The 25,925-nt window shown below is 44.6% G+C and overlaps 1 protein-coding gene across 1 annotated transcript in view; it reads left to right on the forward strand.

Annotated features, from left to right (window-relative positions):
- The window catches only part of LOC137533424 (farnesyl pyrophosphate synthase-like), a 98,346-nt gene that overhangs the window by 62,044 nt on the left and 10,377 nt on the right, over positions 1-25,925 (forward strand). The window contains exons 3-5 of the mRNA XM_068254818.1: positions 22,199-22,336; positions 25,534-25,674; positions 25,752-25,832. Of these exons, the coding sequence (XP_068110919.1) occupies positions 22,199-22,336; positions 25,534-25,674; positions 25,752-25,832 (360 nt within the window). The remainder of the gene's footprint in view (positions 1-22,198; positions 22,337-25,533; positions 25,675-25,751; positions 25,833-25,925) is intronic.

Here is a 25,925-nt window from a genome sequence, read left to right on the forward strand (position 1 = left end):
AATCTATTGTCCCACCATTGCTAGGTTCATGTAAATTTGTCTCCACCCGTTATCACACCTACATTCTGGTCCATGGCCCACCCATTTTTCGGTGTGGCGCGATAAGCGCGCCTGCACAAAATGATCCTCATATTTTTGGCACGCTAGCTGCAGTGTGCTGAATTCTGCTGCCTACAGTATGTACAGTATACGCTGTTCTCTAGTGCCTGCACTGTGTGCTGATCTACCTCCAGTGTGTACAGTGTAAGGTGTTACTCTGTGCCTTTACTGATTGTAAACCAGCTGTATTGTATGCTGATCCCTGCTACTTTTAATATGTACATGTAAAGGATTACGGAGATTCCGCCGCGTCAGGCAGTAGCATGGTGGCTATCTCCGCGTCCCAGCCGGCGGGTTCCGCCGTGCGGGGACAGGATGGCGTGGTGCCTGGGTTGGTGGGGAATGAGAGGGAAGCCGCCGCAGTGCCGAGTGGCATGGCGGCTGTCCCCGCAATTACGCCAGCGGCTTACGCCGCATGGTCGCATGGTGGATCTTTGCCTACTCTCTTACCGCCACACAGACTAAGGTCTACGCGCGCGCGCGCACAGACAGGATTTTTATGCAGACAGAAGGGGAGTCAGCTGATCAGCTGGTCAGCTGACTCCAACACTGATCAGAATTGGTTGAGTGACTGGGGCGTGGCTTTAGAGCGCTCCCAGTATATATAGGGCAGGCCTGTCAGTTGTTCCTTGTCTGCTGTTGCATTCGCTACGTGTTAGCACTCAGACCATAGTCAGACCCGAAAGTGTGCTAGAACCAGCAGGAGCTGGGGATCCACACTTAGACAGATTCTGTTGATAGCTTAAAGTACTAATTGAATTGTATTATTTTTTATGACCTTCTGCTAGTTTTGACTACTCTCCTGTCTTGTGATTCTGTGCCTTCGCCTATCTGATCTGGTTGCCGACTGGCCTTTCCCTCACTCTGTTTCTGTCTTCCGTTTTTGTACTGTGTCTGCCCGTGTGTTGCTGAACTGGCTAGTCTGACTCTCCTGCCCTCACCAGGGTGCTTAGTCCTGGTGAGGGGCCCTTAGGTTAGTTATCACCTAGATAGCTGCAGTACAGTCTGAATCATCTAGATAGCTGCAGTACAGTCTGAATCATTTAGATAGCTGCAGTACAGTCTGAATCACCTAGATAGCTGCAGTACAGTCTGAATCATTTAGATAGCTGCAGTACAGTCTGAATCACCTAGATAGCTGCAGTACAGTCTGAATCACCTAGATAGCTGCAGTACAGTCTGAATCATCTAGATAGCTGCAGTACAGTCTGAATCATCTATATAGCTGCAGTACAGTCTGAATCATCTAGATAGCTGCAGTACAGTCTGAAATCACCTGCTCCTCAGGTGGATAGATGTTGTTGACCTCTTGTCACCTGCTACTCAGGTGACTAGCTATTAGTACTGTCCACGTTCCCTGCTCCTCAGGGAACTATCTGTTGCAGGACAGTCTGTATCACTCGCTCCTCGAGTGATCTCGTTACTTTGTCTTACTGTGCATCAACCGCTCCTTGGGTGAACCTGTCGTTACATCTTTGAGTTTCCAGCTTGCTGGATTATTGTGTTGATTGGAGATACCCCCCGCACCAGCCCCTCTGGACAGTGGGTGTCTCCATCCATATTACTGTTGCACCAAACACCATCTCACATCTTGTGTCCTGTGTCTCTTGGTATACTTGTATTATTGGTGATTCTGCAGATCACCACATAATCAGGTATAACATCTGTATTATTGGTGATACTGCAGATCACAAATAATCAGAAAAACTGTTCTGGCTGACACAGATCGTTACAGTACAGTATTAGCTGTAAAGCCTGGTACACACATACAATTTTGATTAACCAATTTTAGCTCTGTTCATCAAATTCATTGTCTGTTGACGGGGGTGGTAAAATTGGTCAGTGATTGACCAATCAAAATTGTATGTGCGTATACATCTTTGATCTATGCCTATACTGATTGTAAATTATCTAAATAAAGGACAGGGGGCTCCATCCAATATTTCGAATGGGCAGGCCCGTTATCTGTAGCTCACGCCGCTGCTAATTTCATGTACATTTGGCCCCACCCATGGCCACGCCCACTCACCTCATGGCCACGCCAATTTTTTCCCTCCCCACCTGGTGCTCACAGGTGCCCCCGATCTCCAAGGACCCTAGAAACGCCCCTGGAGGACGATAACCCACCAGAACCCCACTGAGGCAAGTAACACAGTTCAATCGTTCATAAGTATCACTCAGGACTATTACCTTGATTCAGTATTATGAGGCCTTCAGCGTTGAATGCCAGTAATGACAGATGTTTCAGGAACAGGCAGTGAATGGTCCAGGCAGTTTGTGAGACAGTTCATGCAAGGTCCACATGCAAGGTTATTCAAGCAACAAGCAAGGATTTTTCCAGGTATAACTAGTGTCCAGTAACAAGCAATGGTCGGTCCAGGTAGCATGTAAGAGTATCCAGTTAACAAGCTGAGGTCGGTCAAGGCGGCAGGCAAGAGTATCCAGTTAACAAGCAGAGGTCAGTCCAGGCGGCAGGCAAGAGTATCCAGTTAAAAGGCAGAGGTCGGTCCAGGCGGCAGGCAAGAATATCCAATAACAGGCAAAAGGTCAGTCCAGGCAACAAGCAAGAGGGTCCAGGAATTAAAACAAGGGTTAATAACAGTAGACAAGAATGGTCAAATACAAGCCAAGGTCGAGATCCAGTAATTCAACAATGTATGTGAGTGCGCACTCAGCAACTAGCCACAGCTATGCTTATCACGGGCAATGACTGGGAGCACTCTGCAGGCTTAAATACAACTTTCATCCAATCAGTGGTCGTCCACAATCCGCACAACCAATCGCACAGAGGTACACCTACCTAGGTGCCAGCTGTAACGTCAGCTGACACCACGCTGTCAGCTGACCGTGGTCAGCTGACTATTGTTTACCTTTGTATAGGGCGTACTGGGAAGTGCCCGCCGCCTATCAGGATGTGCAGTCTGCGTTCCAACAGCTGCGTCATCAGCGGGGATCCAGCGACGAGACCCGGAAGCGACGGATTCCGCCTGGGTCTCGGCGGAAACATTATCAATAACAGGCAGGTTCCTTATACTGACAATGGTACATACTACATTGAACACTCTATCGGTCCTACCAAACGATGTGGGGCGTGACCTAAAGTTCTTAAAGAGTAGACAATGACACTTTTTAGATTATGTTGATATCATTGATATAATTTTACGTATATTTTAATGATTTTGATTCCTTTGTTTTATATAATACAAACATTCAGGCCAGTATTATTTATTGTTATGCTTATTATTCCCCCTTTATTAGACCCCTTGAAACATCTTTTCCATCACTTTTGTGGCCAGAAACAGTGTTTGTAGTTTTTCAAGTTCGCCTACCTATTGAAGTCTATTGCAGTTTGCGAAGTTCGCATTCGCGGTTCACGAACTGAAAATTGGAGGTTCGAGCCATCTCTAAATTTGGCCAACCAGAGACCAATTACACCACAACTGCAGCCCAGCCACTTATTATTCACAAGTGCTGATGAGAATGCGGTTATATATTGACATGTAACATGCTGGCTCAAAGATGTAGGAAACACAATGACGTGCCAAAACTTTGATTTGTGTAAAGTCCTCAGGCAGACCGGTCTAGTCATAAATCTTTGTATATACCTTACTAGCCAGGTATTCCATAGTAGTGAGGCAGCGAAGCATAGCAGCAGACTGACCACAGATCAAACAGTGAGCATAGAAAGAAAGCTTCTCAAAGGTGGCACATAAATCAGCAGTCCAGATTACACAGCAACATAAACAGTGATAAGCCTGACTGGGCAGATACTTGCCAGCAAGGCCAGAGTTCCACTGTCTGTGCCGCTAGGCCAAGAATGTTGTGGCTCTCCTTCTATGTGGAACAGCGCTCCCATTCCATGTCTTCCATGTGTAACATCCATGTACTGCAGTCCCACCCATTCCATGTGCAGCCCCCTCTTCCATGTGTAACATCCATGTACTACAGTCCCTCCCATTCCAGGTGCAGCCCCCTCTTCGATGTGTAACATCCATGTACTGCAGCACCTCCCATTCCATGTCTTCCATGTGTAACATCCATGTACTGCAGTCCCACCCATTCCATGTGCAGCCCCCTCTTCCATGTGTAACATCCATGTACAGCAGCCTCCTCCCATTCCATGTGCAGCCCCCTCTTCCATGTGTAACATCCATGTACAGCAGCCTCCTCCCATTCCATGTGCAGCCCCCTCTTCCATGTGTAACATCCATGTACTGCTGTCCCTCCCATTCCATGTCTTCCATGTGTAACATCCATGTACTGCAGTCCCACCCATTCCATGTGCAGCCCCCTCTTCCATGTGTAACATCCATGTACTGCAGCCCCTTCCATTCCATGTGCAGCCCCCTCTTCCATGTGTAACATCCATGTACTGCAGTCCCTCCCATTCCATGTGCAGCCCCCTCTTCGATGTGTAACATCCATGTACTGCAGCCCCTCCCATTCCATGTCTTCCATGTGTAACATCCATGTACTGCAGTCCCACCCATTCCATGTGCAGCCCCCTCTTCCATGTGTAACATCCATGTACTACAGTCCCTCCCATTCCATGTACAGTCCCTCCCATTCCATGTGCAGCCCCCTCTTCGATGTGTAACATCCATGTACTGCAGCCCCTCCCATTCCATGTGCAGCCCTCTCTTCGATGTGTAACATTCATGTACTGCAGCCTCTCCCATTCCATGTGCGGCCCCCTCTTCCATGTGTAACATCCATGTACTGCAGTCCATCCCATTCCATGTGCAGCCCCCTCTTCGATGTGTAACATCCATGTACTGCAGCCCCTCCCATTCCATGTCTTCCATGTCTAACATCCATGTACTGCAGTCCCACCCATTCCATGTGCAGCCCCCTCTTCCATGTGTAACATCCATGTACTACAGTCCCTCCCATTCCATGTGCGGCCCCCTCTTCGATGTGTAACATCCATGTACTGCAGCCCCTCCCATTCCATGTGCAGCCCCCTCTTCGATGTGTAACATTCATGTACTGCAGCCTCTCCCATTCCATGTGCAGCCCCCTCTTCCATGTGTAGCATCCATGTACTGCAGTCCCTCCCATTCCATGTGCAGCCCCCTCTTCCATGTGTAACATCCATGTACTGCAATCCCTCCCATTCCATGTGCAGCCCCCTCTTCAATGTGTAACATCCATGTACTGCAGCCCCTCCCATTCCATGTGCAGCCACCTCCATGTGTAACATCCATGTGCGGCCTGCGTTCCAGTAGCAGCAGCATCAGCGGGGAACCAGTGCCGGGCAGGTTCCTTATAATGGCAATGGTACATACTACATTGAACACTCTATTGGTCATTCAGGCCAGTATTATTTATTGTTATGCTTAGGAATTGATTATTCTGACCTAGTATGTTTAAAGCAAATCTGAAGTAAAATTAAAATAAAATAAAAATAACAGATACTCACCTATGGAGAGGGAAGGCTCTGGGTCCTAAAGAGCCTTCCCGGAGGCCCCATACTGTGCATGCGCAAGTGCGCAAGAGAGTGTGTACATGCATGCGCAGTATGAAGCAGCCTGTTTTCGGGAGCAGCAGTGAGGAGGAAGGGAGAGGGTTGGCGGGCGAGATGCCTTTCAAGCGGCGTCATGGGTGGTCCGCCATCCCAGAGCCCTCCCTCTCCATCAGTAAGTATTTATTTTGTTATTTAAATTTTCACTTCAGTTTTGCTTTATAGTCCTATTATCGGAATCTACTTTATTGTTATGTCTGTTCAGTCATGTTTACACTTTGAAGTTTGATATGTTATCATATGATTGTGAGCACTGTATATGCTTATTTATAGACACTGTATTATTAAACCCGATCCGAGATGAAAAACTAACTATAGCAAGTAACTTGTCTATATATCTTTTCTAAAGTGTAGATGGTTTACACAGGAAATCTAGCTGCAAACAGCTTCAACAGTATATGATTATTTCTTCCTGTGATAAAATCAGAGCAGCCATATTCTGCTTGTCATCATTACACAGACAAGCTGCTCTGCATCTCCACCCCTCAGCCTGTGAAAACTCCACTCTCCTCTCGTCTCCTCTCTCCTCCCCTCTCTGTCCCCTTGCCTCTGGAATCTCGTGCATGCTTCAGCAAAAGCTTCCTCCTCCCCAAGCTGAGCTACCATGAGCACTTGCAGCATCGGACTCAGAATGCCTTGGCACTGGAGGAGCTGGGGACGTGGACACATTCTTTTATATGCAATTATAATAGAATTTAGAGGAACGAAAAGGAGGGCGTATACCCCAGAAACATCAAAAAGACACCATTTATCTATTAAAATATCATAATTTTATTGGTTACAAATATACAAAAATTAGAAAATATTAAAAAGCCTAGCATAGTGGATCAGGTCCCCCCGCACACACACACAACTCTAAACTCACTCCAGACTCTCACCTCTCCCCATATACATAGTGTTAATCATGAGCACTGGTACCAGTGAATAAGGCCTTATTGCTCCAATGTGTCTATAATTACTGCATTATTGCACAAAAAAGAAAAGCCAAGGTTTCTTCAGTGTGAGGGCCGGATCAGTGAATAATGGCGCACAGCGCCTATGCATAAAAATGGCGCCGCATTAAAAAGATACGCTTATCGTTATTTATCGTTAGTACTGCATAATAATGGCGCACAGGGAAAAAAGCAGAAAAACGGCACACACTAACGTTATTTATCAATAGTGGCACACACTAACGTTATTTATCAATAGTGGCGCACACTAACGTTATTTATCAATAGTGGCACACACTAACATTTATCAATAGCGCCCTACATAAGCCAAACTGCAGACGTTATTTAACTGCAAAATGGCGAATGGATTTAATGTAACACTGTCAAGGTTAGGGTTAGGCACCACCAGGGGAGGGGGGGGGGGGGGTCTAAGGGTTAGGCACCACCAGGGGGGTCTTAGGGTTAGGGATAGGTAAAAGGAGGGTTCTGTGTGAGAGTAGAGTTAGGTATAGTTACAGTACAATATACACCGCCAGGGGGGTGGTTAGGGTTAGGCACCACCAGGGGGGTGGTTAGGGTTAGGCACCACCAGGGGGGTGGTTAGGGTTAGGCACCACCAGGGGGGGGTTAGGGTTAGGCACCACCAGGGGGGTGGGGGTGGTTCTGTGTGTTAACGCTAAATAACAATAAGGCTTTAACGCTAAATAACAATAAGGCTTTAACGTTAAATAGCGATAAGCGGCAAACGGATTAGCGGCAACACCGTGCGCTATTATTCTCAGGCGCCATTTTCAGATGTAAGCAGCAAAGCAAGCCAGCAGCTGCACGGTTCACAAAAGCCCAGGTGCATGTGAGAAGTCTCAAGATCATTCCAGCAAAGCAAGCCAGCAGCTGCACGGTTCACATAACATCAACCAAGCTATGCAATACAGTACCAATTGTTGGTGTCTGGCCTCTAGGAGTCCTGCGGATGCATCCAGTCATGTGTGGTGTCCTGAGAGGATCTCTATTCCACCGGGTCACTCCGTATAGTAGGCAAGGATCGCCACTGGGGTGAGCAAGGATGGCAAATGTAGTCCAGCTGAGAGAGGAAGGTGAAGAGCATCGGCATCAGGGGAGACGCCAAACACACACCAGGCAAACCACGCTAGCCCACGACATGTTTCACCGGACACTTCCGGTTTCCTCAGGTGGGCGTGGTACACAGCTTACAACAACCTACAACTTCCTTACACACTTTGTATAAACGTCCAGCCAATCGCAGAGCGCGGAAACCTCCCGCCCCCAGCCCAGCCCCCACAAGGAGGGACAAGGGAAAGACTGTCATCGTCACCCCAAATCCAGGCGGGGGAGGGCGGGCACAGCAGCTCATGCGACCAGGAGGACGCAACAGGCAAAAACTCCGCAATGCAATCCGCGCGTCCACGGAGGCGGCGCCCCAACCCCCCCCACAAAGGCAACGTCCACCCAGGACAGAGGCCAAAAGGACCCCATCCAGAAGACGCCACAGCAAGGGGGAGGGCGGGGCGGTGCGGAGAGAGCCAGCGGGCGCCGCGCCCGAGGACCCGCACGAGCAGCATCCAGTGAGTACATCTGCACATCAAAGGCCGCACATAAATGTCAGATAAGAAGAGGTTCAGAATCATGATTATAAATCCCCACCGCAAGGAGAAATGAAAGGAAAAACATAGGTAATGACAAATCACATAGCGTCATCACCATATATCCGTAAACTACTGGATAAATCAATTATAGACATGTGTACTTAGTCACAACTAACTATGGCAAGATCTCAGGTGGTGGAACACAGCATCACAAACTCACACAACCTAATCCCACAGGCGGAGAGCAACAGCCCGCCCACACACAAGTCCCGCAGGGCAATCACCAACCTATAGAGGTAGGAAAGGGGCATAACTGATAGATTCATTAAGACCTCATGGGTCTGTTGCCCGTAGGTAAAAGATCCACCTCTGCTCCTTCTGCAGTAAGAGGCGGTCAAAATTGCCGCCTCTAATTGTTTTATGGATGCGGTCTAGACCGATAAAGCGTAATCGATCATGACAGCATCCCTGTTTAGCTCTAAAGTGTCTCGCTACCGGAGTGGGAACACCAGAGGTGCTCTTTGTCACAATACTATTGATATGCTGGGACATACGTGTCCTAAATTCATTTTTAGTTTTGCCCACGTAGAAAGCTCCACATGGGCAAACCAGAAGATATACCACCAAAACGGTGGCACAATTTACAAAATGATTAAGTTCCCAGGTCCTCCCATCCGGCAGCAAAACTGTTTTCCCCACCTTAATGTATCGGCACATTGTACAGCCCCCACAGCTGTACGTGCCCGTCACACTGCAGTGTTTACGGAGACTGTCCTGTCCCTGAAAGTGACTCCTGACCAATCGGTCACGAATAGATGGTGCCCGACGGTAAGCTATCTGTGGTGAGCCTGAAACTACCCCATTTAATGTAGGGTCATTAGTCAGGATGTGCCAATGACGTTTGAGGATCTTCTCCACTCGATCACTTTGTGCACAAAATTGTGTGCAAAAACGCGGGAATGAGGGCTCACTCCCTCGGGGGCCTCCCCCTCTCAACAATTTGCCGCGATCGGTAGTTTGTGCTCTATGAAACGCCCGTTTCAGTGATTTATCTGGATACCCTCGTGCGTGGAACCTCCTCCTAAGGTCATTGGCTTCATCCTGGAAATCCATTTCTCTTGAACAATTACGTTTTACTCTCAGGTATTGCCCCATAGGGATCCCTCGAACAGTATGTCTGGGATGGAAGCTGTCCGCACGTAATAACAAATTCGTTGACGTCTCTTTGCTATACAGGGTAGTGTAGATGTATCCCTGTTCAACAAGATTTATTTGCACATCTAAAAATGGTAGTGTCTGCGCATGCCACTGTAAGGTGAAGCGCAAATTACGATCATTCCTGTTTAACAATCCAACGAACTCGTCAAGTGCGGCAGAGCCTCCTACAGACCACAGGACAAAGATGTCGTCTATGTACCTGTGCCACGCAAGAATGTGGCACAGGTACATAGAAAGGCCCTCATCATTCTTTTATATGCAATTAGGTAATAAATAAAATAATAAAATAAAATAAAAAAGCATTTGGGGGAAGAATGCCCAATAAACTATATTTAAAGAGACACTTAAAGGGAGGGCACAGGACTGCTGCAGGGGGCTGGTAGAAGCCCCAGGTGAGTAAAACTCATTTTTTTTCTGGCTTAAAGCGGAATATAACCCTGCATTTCAACTTTGCTCTAAAACATTATTTACAGCATATTATATGCAAAAAGCATTTTTTTTACTAGACCAGCATTGGAAGGGTTAAACACAGAGGTTTAAAGTTCCGTGGAGAGATATGCAGAAGTTCAGATTGTTACATTCTATTTAGTTATATGTATCTATTGAGAAATGTTACTCAGCTGGGGCTCCAATAGCCCCCTGCAGCTGTCCGGTGCCCTCGCCGTCTCCCTCCGATCCTCCTGGCCCCGCCGGCAGCCACTTCCTATTTCGGTGACAGGAGCTGACAGGCTGGGGATGCAAGTGATTCTTCGCGTTCCTGGCCACAATAGCGCCATCTATGCTGCTATAGCATATATCATATACCATATAGCAGCATAGAGGGTGCTAATGTGTCTGGGAACGCGAAGAATCACTCGCGTCCCCAGCCTGTCAGCTCCTGTCACCGAAACAGGAAGTGGCTGCCGGCGGGGCCAGGAGGATCGGAGGGAGACGGCGAGGGCACCGGACAGCTGCAGGGGGCATTTTTTTGTTTGACTTAAGTGTCCCTTTGAAGCGGAATATAACCCTGCATTTCAATTTTGCTCTTAAACATTATTTACAGTATATAATATGCAACCAGCATTTTTTTTTTACTAGACCAGCATTGGAAGGGTTTTAAAGTTCCTGGAGATTTCTGCAGACGCATCCGAAGCTGACATAGATACATTTTGTTTACATAAATGTATCTAAGTGTTGAATGTGACTCATCTCTCTGACTGAGAAGAAGTTGGAGGACAGCCAAAGAGTGTGTAACATTTCTCAATAGATACATATAACTAAATAGAATGTAACAATCTGAACTTCTGCATATCTCTCCACGGAACTTTAAACCTCTGTGTTTAACCCTTCCAATGCTGGTCTAGTAAAAAAAAATGCTTTTTTGCATATAATATGCTGTAAATAATGTTTTAGAGCAAAGTTGAAATGCAGGGTTATATTCCGCTTTAAGCCAGAAAAAAAATGAGTTTTACTCACCTGGGGCTTCTACCAGCCCCCTGCAGCAGTCCTGTGCCCTCGCAGCCACTCACTAATCCTCTGGTCCCCCGCTGCCAGTTAGTTTCGTTTTTGCCGACAGGCCCGTCAGGACTGGCCGCGCGTAGCTTTTTCCGCATTCCCGACTGTAATTAGCGCTATTGCGGGCCGCAACGCGTACAAAAATAAGCGTTGCTGCATTACGCACGCATAGATATGCAACAACGCGTATTTTTGTATGTGTTGCGGCCCGCAATAGCGCTAATTACAGTCGGGAATGCGGAAAAAGCTACGCGTGGCCAGTCCTCACGGGCCTGTCGGCAAAAACGAAACTAGCTGGCAGCAGGGGACCAGAGGATTAGTAAGTGGCTGCGAGGGCACAGGACTGCTGCAGGGGGCTGGTAGAAGCCCCAGGTGAGAAAAACTCATTTTTTTTTCTGGCTTAAGGTTCACTTTAAAGGGTAGAAAAATGAAGGCAACAAAAGTTTGTCTCGGATCCACTTTAACCTAAAAAAGTGGGGGAATCCTGATAAATGCAATGTTTATTTTGGTGTCCAATAAATTCATTCTTAAACCTCCATAATGAGGTAAGACTGTTCCTTACTGTTACCATCATGTTTGTCAATTGACATGCACACTGGGGTGCCTCCTCCCACCCTGTATAGTCTACTCCCTGTAACCGACATCCAGTGGGTCCAGTGGACCTTTTCTGTGTGAAGTATGACCCAAGTCCAGAAGAGGTCTTTCCTCTCAAGTGGAGATGGATTTCTCCACATGCTTAAAACAGTGGTTGCCTTAGAGCACCCGTGTCTGAAAGTAGAGATGTCCCAAATGGTTCGCCGGTGGACAGTTCCTAGTGAATTTTCCGCTGTTCGCGTTCTCCGTAAATTGCTAACATATGGCATGTTGGACACGCCCCCTATACATAATCATGGAGCCAAATTTTGACCCCTTACCCCACAGTCAGCAGACACATGGCAGCCAATCAGCTAGCACCCCCTCCTGGACCCCCCTATCAAAAAGCAGTTGCGGTGGCCATATTGGATTCATTCTCTGCTGGCTGCTGACTGTTAGTGAGAGCAGGGTCAGACTTGCTGTAGATAGGTAGGGAAAGCATTAGCTAGTTCTTGTTCCTCAATTGCTGTGAAAGCACCCCAAACAGCACTTTTGAGAGCTAGCACATCGGTCTCCTGTGGTTTTTTTGTGTGTGACACTCCACAGCCCACTGACACCCAGAGCTGTGTGCACACTTCTGCTGTTACCTCATAAAGTTGCACGCACAGTATCACTCCTGTGCGTTTTTAATGCATTTTCCAAGTGTTTTTCTATGCGTTTTTGCTTTAAAAAATTGTTATGTGATGTATTTCCGCTTCCTGTTGTCTTCTTAGTTATTTGCATAAAATGCAAAATGAAAACGCATGAAAAACGCACACAAAACGCATATGTGGTTTTTTACTGTATTCTGATAGTCCTATTGCATTTCTTTGTGTGTGACACTCTACAGCCCACTGACACAGAGAGCTGTGTTCTAAATATAATGTGATTTCTGCCCTGTAGGGATTAAAACCCGACTTTGTGTAAACTCCGTAATTTTTAGTGGGACTTTTGCCATGGATCCCCCTCTGGCATGCCACAGTCCAGGTGTTAGACCCCTTGAAAAAACTTTTCCATCAATTTTATGGCCAGAAACAGTCTTTGTAGGTTTTGAAATTCGCCTGCCCATTGAAGTCTATGGCGGTTCACATGTTCGCGAACATTTGCGGAAGTTCACAATCGCTGTTTGCGAATGAAAAATTCTATGTTCGCAACATCTCTATCTATAAGTAGTATTCATTGTTGGCTAATTTCCCCTGAACTGAAAATACTACACCGTATTGGTGCTCCTGGTTTTCTCTGTCTTTTTCTTCCCAGTCACTGGAGTTCAACGTCTGAACCTCGACACACCGGACATCCCACACCAATATTTACAAAAATGTGAGAGGTGTACTCTCTTTTGTTAGATACTGTAGATTTGGGGTGCCAAAGTGCAGTGCAACGGGTGCTCAGCAAAACTGGTAGCCATGGTGTGTGTAAACTAAGGGCTTGATTCACAAAAGGGTGCTAACTTAGTTAGCACACCTAAAAGCCCCTTAGCACGCCTAAAGCCCTTTAGGATGCGCACATTTTCGCGCAAAGTTTAGCGCTGCACGGTGCGCGTGAAACATTGCACCGGATGCGATCAAAACTTCGCACCGGGTGCGCCTAAAACATCGCACCAGGTGCGCACCAGGACGTTGTGACGTCACAGGGACTCCCGATCCACCCTAAAGTGCAGCCTGGCGGCGATTGGCCAGGCTGCGCACGGGGTCTGCGGGGGGGGGCCTCTTTCGCGTCGGGTGGCGGCGGATCGGCGGGGAGCGGCGGCGATCAGGTAGGACACGCAGCAAGCAAAGTGCTTGCTGCGTGTTTTTAAGAAAAAATTATTCAAATCGGCCCACCAGGGCCTGAGCGGTGCCCTCTAGCGTCTCTGGACGAGCACAGCTCGTCCAGAACGCTAGGGGGTTAAAAGCTGTAAATAATAACCATAACTGGGTGCTTAATTGATTTGTTAGATAAGTTGCAGTAGGTGGTATGTAGATTTGGGTGCCTAGCAGTATTATTTTTATTTATGCATGACATCTTCTGCAGTGCTACTGTTTATAGAGAATATATACAGGGCCGTAGCAATATGGGTTGCAGAGTTTGCGACTGCATCGGGGCCCTTGGGCCAGAGGGGCCCTCCCTCACCTGCAGTATTAGCTCTCTATTGGTCGTGTGCTCATAATAATCACTTCTATAGATACTTGGAGTAGTGGTAATCATTAACAAACTGCTCCCCATCCCCTTCTTGCATCTCTGACACTGTGGTTGCCATTGGCAGGTTTTGGTGCGTATCAATTGTTATGTATAGAGTCCTTGGGGGGCCCCAATGTAAAACTTACATTTGGGCCCACAGCTCCTTAACTATGCCACCGTATATATAGGCCTTGATTCACTAAAGGGTGCTAACATAGTTAGCACGCCTAAAAGCTTTATACGTGCAAACTAGGATGCTAAGTCGTTTGTACGTCTAAAGCTGTTACTTATCACGTGCAAAGTTTACCACTGCGTGCGAAACGCCGCACCGTTCGTGTGTTAAATAGCTTATGAGGCTATTTAGCACACGGACGGTGCGATGTTTCGTGCGCACCACGCAGCACTAAACTTTCCGAGCGCAAAAGTTTGCCTTTGCACGTGCTAAGGGGCTTTTCACTGGCGTGCTAACACTTAGCACCCTTTAGTGAATCAAGCTCATAGTCTTGCCATTAATAGTGATGACCGCTATCAGATAATTAAGATTACACAACATTTCGAGTACATTTTCGTAATTACTCCCATTCACAATTATGACTTGTAAATTCAATTGGTTTTGTGTAATCATTTGTAATTTCGTGTAATTTTCTCGTCATTTTGTGGCAATTTAGCCCCCATACATGCTATTGTCACCAAAATGGCTACATACTGGGCTTGATTCACAAAAGGGTGGTAACTGAGTTAGCAGGCCTAAAGCCCGTTAGGACGCATAAAGGTTAACGTGTGAAACATCGCACCAGGTGCGACTAAAACATCGTACCGGGTTTCAAGAGCACCCGGTGCAACGTTTTAGTGACACCCGGTGCGGTGTTTCACGCACACCACTAAACTTTGCGCATGATCAATAAAAGCTTTGGGCGTGCTAACTGCTTAGCACCCTAGTTAGCACACCCAAAGCTTTTAGGCGTGCTAACTGAGTTAGCACCCTTTTGTCAATCCAGCTCACTGTATGTAAAGGAGAATAGTGGATACAAGTCAAAAAAAAAATTTTTTTTCAAACAGAAAAATGCCAAGGAAAAATGTTTTTTTTTAACTCAGAAAAATGACAGTTTTACTTTGCATTTAAAAAAAAAAAAAATTTTGGTCCTTTTGAAAACAATTTTTGGACCCACTATTCCCCTTAATACATGTAGCAATTTTAATGGCAATAGGCTTTGCTATTAACTGCTATATTATTGCTAAAGTCAGCACTAACTTACGTGAAAATTATGCAAAATTATGATTGCTCACAATTACAGAAGTTAATTACGATTTTCCCCTAAATTTCACATGATGATATTGCATATTTCAATGCGAAATTACATCTTTGCAAAATTTGTGCTCATTGCTAGCCATTAACTGTCCCTCAGTGGTTCTCACACGCAAATCCCTACCATTGTCATAGGTCCATCATAGTCTAAGGTCAATATAGGGAGAAGACAATCAACGTTGTGTTTTTGGAAGAAAGAAACCCACACAGACATGGAGAGGACATACAAACTCCGTCAAAATAGTTCCTGAGCAGGGATTTGAAATGGGGATGTCGTAGGCGAGAGTACTAGACAGTACGTCACCATGCAGCCAGCAGTGGCCTTGTGGTGCTACTGAGTGTCTGGGGGTAGTAATTGGAAAAATTGGGAGACCAAAAACCATATCCTCAATGGTGCGCCACAACACCAATAACAATAATATAACCATATAAGTACAAGGATATATAGTAAAAAAAAAAAGTATTTTTGAAGAGACAAAAAAGTTTCAAGAGTATCTTAATTTTTAATGTATCAAAAAGTTATTTTGTAAAAACAGAGTTCACAAATCTTCAAGCGAATTCATCTTTGCAAACATCATCCAATTATCAAGTACCAAAAACATACGTTGAAATATGCAATTGTTTAAAAAGGCGACTTGTTTCGGAGTAACCTTCTTCAGGCCTTCACAATAAATTGTAATCTAAAATGTAATATATAGAAAATACAACATTAAGTTACAGTAATTACCAATAAAGCAACCAAACTGCATCAAATACATAAAAATAAATATGAAAATTAAAAAACAACAATGGTAACATAATCAAAAATAGCAAGATGAGAGCAGACCAGAAAAAAAATAAATAGACCCAACAGAGATAAGCCAGGGTTCCCAAAGAGGGACTGTCCCTCCAAAAGAAGGAACAGTTGTGAACTATGGAAACAGTGCATAATAAAAGGTTTAGTACACTAGAACCTGTAGGAAGGAAAAGGGCAGCATGTAATAAGTACACTATTGGAAGCAACATTACCTCTTTTAGCCATGACATGGCCTCCCCGATCTCAGGGTGATCCCAGTTCTCTGCTGTCAGATCCTCAACTATCGTTTCAAAGAAGCTGCAGAACTCCTTATGCTCTGACGAGGCCTCTATGCTGCACATTCTGATGTCCTGTCAAGTTAAAGGTACGACTTACATTCTGATAGAATAAATCACAGCAGAGAATATATAATAATCCAGGATGTATGCTCAAGAATTATGACAAGTCTTTGGCTTTCACTACTGTCTTCATATCTACAAAAATGATACATTTATCACTTGAAAGTAGGTGCTTTCATTCCCTTGATTAAAGATGCAATCTGTTCAAGGCTGTTTTTGAGCAAAGACATTCCAGGCCATTGCCTGGAGCACCATTGTTCTCAGGGGATCATCCATATGATCATCATCATCAGCAGCTCCCTGCGAATCTGTTTACCCTTCACCTCTTTCAGCGCCAGTAGTACAGGCCTCTCCACCCCCTTCCCCCTATCAGTATCTGGCTTTTACCTGATTGCACTTCAGAGGGAGAGGAACCTGCATGGTGCAGTCCTGGAGTTTTATTGGCGCCCCGGCAGCTGAAGAGCAGAGAGAGCGGGCCCTTCTTGAAGCAGAATCGTAGGAGCCCCCTTGTGTCAGCCTAAGGATCTGCTACTCACTTTTGTGTAGGAAAGCCTGAGAGGCAGCAACAGCAAGTTTCAAAGTGAGCCTGTAGACATGGTCAATGTCTCACTGTGCCCCACATGACATACTGTTTGTCAAGTGACCCTTGGTGTCCCTGAAGAGGAGTAGTGGGGTGTCTTGTGTGTCATCAGCTCTGCCACTACCACCAGACAATATAAGTTCAAAGATATATAGTAAAAAAAAAAGTATTTTTGAAGAGACAAAAAAGTTTCAAGATGATCTTAAATTTTAATGTATCAAAAAGTTATTTTGTAAAAACAGAGTTCACAAATCTTCAAGCGAATTCATCTTTGCAAACATCATCCCATTATCAAGTACCAAAAACATACGTTGAAATATGCAATTGTTTAAAAAGGCGACTTGTTTCGGAGTAACCTTCTTCAGGCCTTCACAATAAATTGTAATCTAAAATGTAATATATAGAAAATACAACATTAAGTTACAGTAATTAACAATAAAGCAACCAAACTGCATCAAATACATAAAAATAAATATGAAAATTAAAAAACAACAATGGTAACATAATCAAAAATAGCAAGATGAGAGCAGACCAGAAAAAAAATAAATAGACCCAACAGAGATAAGCCAGAAAAAAAAATTAAGCTTAATAAAAAATTAAACTTAAAGAGACTCTGTAACAACAAAAACCTCCCCTGGGGGGTACTCACCTCGGGTGGGGGAAGCCTCCGGATCCTAATGAGGCTTCCCACGCCGTCCTCTGTCCCACGGGGGTCTCGCCGCAGCCCTCCGAACAGCCGGCGACTGTGCCGACTGTCAGTTCAATATTTACCTTTGCTGGCTCCAGCGGGGGCGCTGTGGCGACTTTCGGCACGGAAATAGACGAAAATACCCGATCTCCGTCGGGTCCGCTCTACTGCGCAGGCGCCGGAAACTTGCGCCTGCGCAGTAGAGCAGACCCGACGGCGATCGGGTATTTCCGCCTACTTCGGCGCCGAGAGGCATCAGAGCGCCTGCGCAGGAGCCAGGAAGGTAAATATTGCGTCACGGCTGTACGGAGGGCTACAGCGAGACCCCCGAGGGACGCAGGACGGCGTGGGAAGCCTCATTAGGATCCTGAGGCTTCCCCCACCCGAGGTAAGTACCCCCCAGGGGCCGTTTTGTCGTTACAGTTCCTCTTTAAGATCCAAATCCCTGCTCATAAACAGTGCTCCCCTTCTGGAATTAGGATTCTTAAACTGTATTTTTTGTTTGGACCAATAGCCTTTCCATCGTAAATTGTCAATAATGGCCCATAGCGCATATTATTATCTTTTTATATATTGTATACTAGCTGGTCGCCCGGCGTTGCCCGGGTATGTAATTGGCTAGTGTTAGCTCTGTCCACTTTTTCTAATCCTAACACACAATTACTCAATGATGACCTAGTTTGTGAGGTTTGCGGTCTTTGGCATCAATAATTGGCATTGAAATGAAATAAATCTAATTGGCTGTGGCTCCACTCCTTTGAAAATCAATAGGTGAATTTTGATTAGCTATTGTAGGCTCCACCCACTTTTCTGAATATTAATCCCAGTCACCCAGTGACCAACTGTGCAAAGTTTAAGAACCCTGCCATTGACAGACAGTGTAAGAATGGCTGCAGTTTACATTCTGGCAGTGAAATTTGTATTTTTCTCCACCCACTGATGTCCTAATGTTTCCAGTATATTGGCTGCTGTTGGCTGTGGCCACTTTTTCTAACCCTAACACACACTTGTCAATACTCATTGACCAAGTTTGTGAGATTTGTGGTCTTTGGCATGAATAATTTTCATTGAAATAAAACACATCTGATTCGCTGTTTGTGGCCCCAACCCCTTTTCTAAATATTTAACCCCAGTCACCCAATGATCAACTGTACCAGGTTTGAGGCTTGTGCCATTAACAGTGCAAAAATGGCAGCAATTAAATATTTGCCTTGAAAATCAATAGGTGAATTGTGATTGTTTTTTGTAGGCTCCACCGACTTTTCTGAATATTAATCCCAGTCACCCAGTGACCAACTGTGCAAAGTTTTAGAACCCTACAATTAATAGTGTAAGAATGGCTGCAGTTTACATTTTCCCAGTGAAATTTGTGTTTGTCTCCGCCCACTGAAGACTCGGCATTGCCCAGGTATGTATTTGGCTGGTGTTGGCTCCGCCCACTTTTTCTAACCCTAACACAAAATTACTTAATGACCAAGTTTGTGAGCTTTGCGGTCTTTGGCATCAATAATTTGCATTTAAATAAAATAAATCTGATTGGTTGTGGCTCCACCCCTTTTCTGAATTTGAACCCCAATCACCCAATGGCCAACTGTACCAGGTACAGGTGATTAACAGTGCAAGAGGCTTGTGCCATTAACAGTGCAAGAATGGCATCAATTAAATATTCCCCTTAAAGATTAATAGGTGGATTTTGATTGGCTTTTGTAGGCTCCACCCACTTTTCTGAATATTAATCTCAGTCACCTAGTGACCAACTGTGCAAAGTTTGAGAACCCTACCATTAATAGTGTAAGAATTGCTGCAGTTTACATTTTCTCAGTGAAATTTGTATTTGTCTCCGCCTACTGATGACCCAGCATTGCCCGATTATGTATTTGGCTGGTGTTGGCTGCGCCCACTTTTCCTAACCCTAACACCCATTTACTCAATTACTCAATGACCAAGTTTGTGAGCTTTGCGGTCTTTGGCATCAATAACCTGCATTAAAATGAAACAAATCAGATTGGCTGTTTGGGGCTCCACCCCCTTATATAAATTTAAACCCCAGTCACGCAATGATCAACTGTACCAGGTTTGAGGCTTGTGCCATTAACAGTGCAAGAATGGCAGCAATGAAATATTCCTCTGAAAAATCAATAGGTAATTTTTGATTGTTTTTGTAGGCTCCACCCACTTTTCTGAATATTAACCCCAGTCACCCAGTAACCAACTGTGCAAAGTTTGAGAACCCTACCATTAACAGTGTAAGAATGGCTGCTGTTTACATTTCCCCAGTAAAATTTGTATTTGTCTCCGCCCCCTTATGACCCTGCGTTGCCCGCTTATGTATTTGGCTGGTGTTGGCTGTGCCCACTTTCCTAACCCTAACACACAATTAATCAATTACTCAATTACCAAGTTTGTGAGCTTTGCAGTGTTTGGCATCAATAATTTGCATTGGAATAAAACAAATCTGATTGGCTATTTGTGGCTCCACCCCCTTTCTGAAATTGAACCCCAGTCACCCAATGATCAACTGTACCAGGTTTGAGGCTTGTGCCATTAACAGTGCAAGAATGGCAGAAATGTAAATATTCCCCTTGAAAATCAATAGGTGAATTTTGATTGGCTTTTATAGGCTCCAACCACTTTTCTGAATAATAATCCTAGTCACCCAACGACCAACTGTGCAAAGTTTGAGAACCCTACCATTAACAGTGTAAGAAAAACAAAAGTTTGCTTTCTTAAAACAGAAAGAATTTGCGATAATTCAGGTTAGAGTGAGCTTGAGATGTCTCCCAGTGCATCACTGCTGAATATATGCAAATTAACCATTGTTACCCTTAGAAGCTAAACACACCTCCAGAACTGCTGGAATGCAATGATATGTCAGCTTGTTAATTTGTACAGAGCCATAGTAATCCAACATGCATACGGACTGTTTTGGATTGTTTGATCCTCATCAGTGCATGGCACGGATTAATTTGGCTCTATGCAGTAGGGCTTGTAACACCGAGAGGTACAGACTAATCAGCGAGCTCATGGTGACCCAGAACTCATTGGAGTGTGTAAGGGACTACAATGGTCCTAAAAGCCCCCTTACTAAGATGTTAAGAAAAACAAAAGTTTGCTTTCTTAAAACAGAAAGAATTTGCGATAATTCAGGTTGGAGTGAGCTTGAGATGTCTCCCTGTGCATCACTGCTGAATATATGCAAATTAACCATTCTACCCTTAGAAGCTAAACACACATCCAGTGTAACAGTGTAGGAATGGCTGCAGTTTACATTTTCCAGTATTTGTCTCTTTTTGGTTATGGGAATAAAAAGTATCCTATACTTTATTCCAGGTAATATACTATGTGTGTGCCAAATTTCATTCAAATCCGTTCAGCCATTTTTGCGTGATTGAGTAACAAACATCCAAACATCCGAACTTTCCCATTTATTATTTTAGTAGGATTGTGTCATTATTTTAGGTGGTGTTTCCTTCTTGATTTTGTCCAGATGGTACCCGTCCCAATTTTTGTCCTGTATATTACAGGTATTCTGATTTTTACCTGTATCTCCTCCTTTCCCTTCATTCAGTGGTGAGCTAGATTTGTTTGCTCTCTTTTCCTTCCAATTTTCTATAGGATCTATGATTCCTACACAGTTTGGTTATTTATTTATTTTTTTCAGGTAGCTTATGTTTATTTTTTATTTAGATTTTTTTGATTTTCTGGCTTATATCTCTTGGGTCTATTTATTTTTTTCTGGTCTGCTCTCATCTTGGTAATTTTGATTATGTTACCGTTGTTGTTATTTAATTTTCATATTTATTTTTATGTATTTGATGCAGTTTGCTTGCTTTATTGTTAATTACCGTAATTTATTGTTGTATTTTCTATACATTAAATTTTAGATTACAATTGTTTGTGAAGGCCTGAAGAAGGTTACTCCGAAACAAGTCGACGTTGTCGCCTTTTTAAACAATTGCATATTTCAACGTATGTTTTTGGTACTTGATAATGGGATGATGTTTGCAAAGATGAATTCGCTTGAAGATTTGTGAACTCTGTTTTTACAAAATAACTTTTTGATACATTAAAATTTAAGATCATCTTGAAACTTTTTTGTCTCTTCAAAAATACTTTTTTTTTTACTATATATCTTTGAACTTATATTGTCTGGTGGTAGTGGCAGAGCTGATGACACACAAGACACCCCACTACTCCTCTTCAGGGACACCAAGGGTCACTTGACAAACAGTATGCCATGTGGGGCACAGTGAGACATTGACCATGTCTACAGGCTCACTTTGAAACTTGCTGTTGCTGCCTCTCAGGCTTTCCTACACAAAAGTGAGTAGCAGATCCTTAGGCTGACACAAGGGGGCTCCTCCGATTCTGCTTCAAGAAGGGCCCGCTCTCTCTGCACTTCAGCTGCCGGGGCGCCAATAAAACTCCAGGACTGCACCATGCAGGTTCCTCTCCCTCTGAAGTGCAATCAGGTAAAATCCAGATACTGATAGGGGGAAGGGGGTGGAGAGGCCTGCACTACTGGCACTGAAAGAGGTGAAGGGTAAACAGAGTCGCAGGGAGCTGCTGATGATGATGATCATATGGATGATCCCCTGAGAACAATGGTGCTCCAGGCAATGGCCTGGAATGTCTTTGCTCAAAAACAGCCTTGAACAGATTGCATCTTTAATCAGGGGAATGAAAGCACCTACTTTCAAGTGATAAATGTATCATTTTTGTAGATATGAAGACAGTAGTGAAAGCCAAAGACTTGTCATAATGCTTGAGCATACATCCTGGATTATTATATATTCTCTGCTGTGGTTTCTTCTATCAGAATGTAAGTCGTACCTTTAACTTGACAGGACATCAGAATGTGCAGCATAGAGGCCTCGTCAGAGCATAAGGAGTTCTGCAGCTTCTTTGAAACGATAGTTGAGGATCTGACAGCAGAGAACTGGGATCACCCTGAGATCGGGGAGGCCATGTCATGGCTAAAAGAGGTAATGTTGCTTCCAATAGTGTACTTATTACATGCTGCCCTTTTCCTTCCTACAGGTTCTAGTGTACTAAACCTTTTTATTATGCACTGTTTCCATAGTTCACAACTGTTCCTTCTTTTGGAGGGACAGTCCCTCTTTGGGAACCCTGGCCCTCTTTCTTCCTTATTTGTCCCACTTCTGATGTACAGATTTATTGTAAATATATGTATTTCTCTACAGAAATATGTGTTTAACTGACTTTAAACTTTATTCTCATCAATTAAATTGATTTATTTCTTATTTTCAAATGTTAAAATGAATTAAAACTACTGATGATAGAAAGGACCAGTGTGGTTTGAATGATAAAACTACATCCTTTGGCTCTGAATACTTTGTGATATGCATGGTGAGGGGTGTGGTAGGGCGTGGTTTGAGGTGTGGCAGGGGCGTGTCTTTTATCCGAAAATTACCTTGCCTCTCTTATGTCCATAGGAGTACAATGATGCTAACCTGCCCCACTTCTGCCTGTAGGACTGTAAAGCATTACCCTTGAGATCAGGGGTGCCTTTGTCACTCCAGGCAAGAAAAGCTGTAACCCCCCACCACCACTACCCCGTGGTGCCCCCCCCCCCCCCCATGAAATTTTAATGCGGCAGCGTTTCACCCAAAAATAATCGTAATGCGGCAGCGTTTCCCCAGAAAATAATCGTAATGCGACATCATTTCACCAGAAAAATAATCATAAATGCGGCAGCGTTTCACCAGAAAATACACAATGTGGGCAGTGTTTCACCAGAAAATACACCTAATACAACCAAAGTACAGTTTTCAGAAGAAGGCAGGCCTGCCCGAAGACAATCCCCACACACAGCATCTCTGCCTGCACGCCATGTGACTGCCTGCCCCAAGACTAAGTCAGTCCCCACACAGCATCTCTGCCTGCACGCCGCTTGACTGCCTTCTCCACCACCACCAACAGGGTCCAGGACTCCAGGTGGATTCCTGAATTTTTAAGGCTGCTGCTAGCAGCGACCGCTATAATAATTTTTCTGGTGCGTGTACATGTCTGCCTAATTGACATGTGTCAATTCCCCTTCGTGATCGTTACCTTGCCGCGGTAAAGGGGCTTGCGTATCACAATGAAGCAATGACTATATGAAAGTGTTGGGGGGCACACACAAGATAATAAGGTCGTTGCTTCATTGTGGACAGACCAAATTTGATCAGCTGGACAGTCACTGTTGTTCTGTCATTGAGCTACCTCAGCCTGGCGACTATATGGACTTGAAAACCGCTATCGCCTGCACTCTCGCCATGGTGCGCACCAGTCCAGCACGGCCGTCACTACACAAACAGCTGTTTGCAGTGCATTACACAGTGAGTTTGGTCTGTCAGTGTGAAGCAGTATGTTAATTACACTACCTGATTGATGTATACACATGCAAGATGTTTTAAAGCATTTTATGCCTCCAATTTAGCATGCAATGTGATATCTGCCCTTAAAATGCTGCTTTGCGTCAAATCCTGATTTTTCCCTGGGACTTTTGGCATGTATCCCACTCTTCCATGCCCCCCTCCAGGTGTTAGACCCCTTGAAACATCTTTTCCATCACTTTTCTGGCCAGAATTAGCATTTGAATTTCTGAAAGTTCTCCTGCCCATTAAAGTCTATTGCGGTTCGCAAAGTTCGCGCGAATGCAAACCTTTTCGGAAGTTAGCATTTGAGGTTCACGAACCTAAAATCAGAGGTTCAAGCCATCTCTAATGTTAACCCTGATTGCCCCACCTGTCATCCCTCCCAAAGGGTGTATAGTGTTGCCCTTTGGACTGTCCTGCCCATCTTCTGTCCACAGGAGTGTCCAGTGTTACCATCAAATCACTCTGCACCTCTTCTGCCTGTCATAAGGCTTGATGGGTTGTCCCAGAGCTCCCAGGATACCGAAAAGATACAAAGGAAAAAAGGCCAGGAGCCAAAAATACAAACTGAAGACGAAGCACCCTCATGTATTTTACCATATATATCAGTGGGTACGTTAGAGAAAAAACCTACCCTGCTCTCGGTTTTATCCTTCACTGCTCAGCCTGCTTGTTATCAGCCCTGATAAAATCCCCAACTGAGCATTCAGTCTGGCTTTGCTCAGGAATCATTATAGCTGATTCATTATAGCAGAGCCAGAAGGGGACAGGCTTGGGCTTAAAAAGACATCAGAAAAGACAGACTCAGCTATAATGATTCCTGAGCAAAGCCAGACTGCTCATTTGGGGATTTTATCAGGGCTGATAACAAGAAGGCTGAGCAGTGAAGAATGAAACAGAGAGCAGGGTAGATGTTTTCTCTAATGCTACCACTGATATATATGGTAAAATACATGAGGGTGCTTCGTCTCTGGTTCACATTAAGTGTTATACTCAAGTATTAAGGGTTGCTACAAATGGCAACCACTATCAATGTGTATAGAAGGTTCCGCTCCGGTTGGGGTATCCACCCATTGCGGTCGCTCTCCAGGTGATTATTCTCCTCTATATACTGAGTAAGTACAGACTGATTCTCAAACAGGGGGTGAAACTAAAAATTGCAATCATCCAACTAAAGTGTACTATGAAACAACTGGTAGGAGGAGGCGCCCAGGACAATAAAACACATTAAAAATACTAAAATAGAGAAAAGGTTGTCCCATACCTCCCAACTTTTTGAGATGAGAAAGAGGGACACTTAAGACACACAATCCTGCCACACCTCTGATCACGCCCCCATCACACCCCCTAGTCATGCATACCATTAAGATTTCATAAGAAAAATATGTTGTTTTATAATTCAAACCACACCGGTCCTTTCTATCCTGGTTAATTTTCCTTCATAGTAACAATTTACAATTAGTAATATATCAATTTAAAGGATGGAAATAACGTTTAGAGTCAATCAAACACATTTTTTAGTAAAGAAATATATATATTTACATAGAAAGAAGGACAAAGTCCTGAAAGAGGGACAAATGAGGAGGAAAGAGGGACAGTTGGGAGCTATGGTTGGCCTACCTCTCTAAGTCAATGAGCCAGTCAAACATTGACTAATGAAAAGTATTTTTTATTGCACAAAGGAAGACTGCACGTTTTGCAGGTTCAGATCAATGACAAGTTGTATCAGGTGGCTGAACTCTTCTGTCTGTAGAAATGTACAGTGTTGCCCTCTAATCACCCTCTCGCTTTCCTGTCTGCAGGTTCTGGAGTACAACACCCCAGGGGGAAAGTGTATTCGGGGAGTGACAGTTCTGACATCTTACCGGAAACTGGCGGCATCAGAGTTACAGAAGGATGACAACATTCGAAGGGTCCTGGCAGTGGGCTGGTGTATAGAGCTGGTGAGTCTTGTTGCATCTTCATTTATGACCTGTAGGAGTGACTGTGTGTAACTGACCACTTTAATCCTCCTCTGCAGCTTCAGGCTTTCTTTGTGATCTCTGATGACATCACGGACCATGCGGTGATCCGGCGTGGTCGGCTACCCTGGTACAAAAAGGTGACTTCCATGACTTCTATCTGTCTGTATCTATATTATAAACAGGGAGGGTATATGCGGCTGTTAACCATAGATGCAAGGCAGTCCTGAAGT

Source organism: Hyperolius riggenbachi, chromosome 9 (genome assembly GCF_040937935.1).
Source record: "Hyperolius riggenbachi isolate aHypRig1 chromosome 9, aHypRig1.pri, whole genome shotgun sequence".
NCBI classification, from domain to species: Eukaryota; Metazoa; Chordata; class Amphibia; order Anura; family Hyperoliidae; genus Hyperolius; species Hyperolius riggenbachi.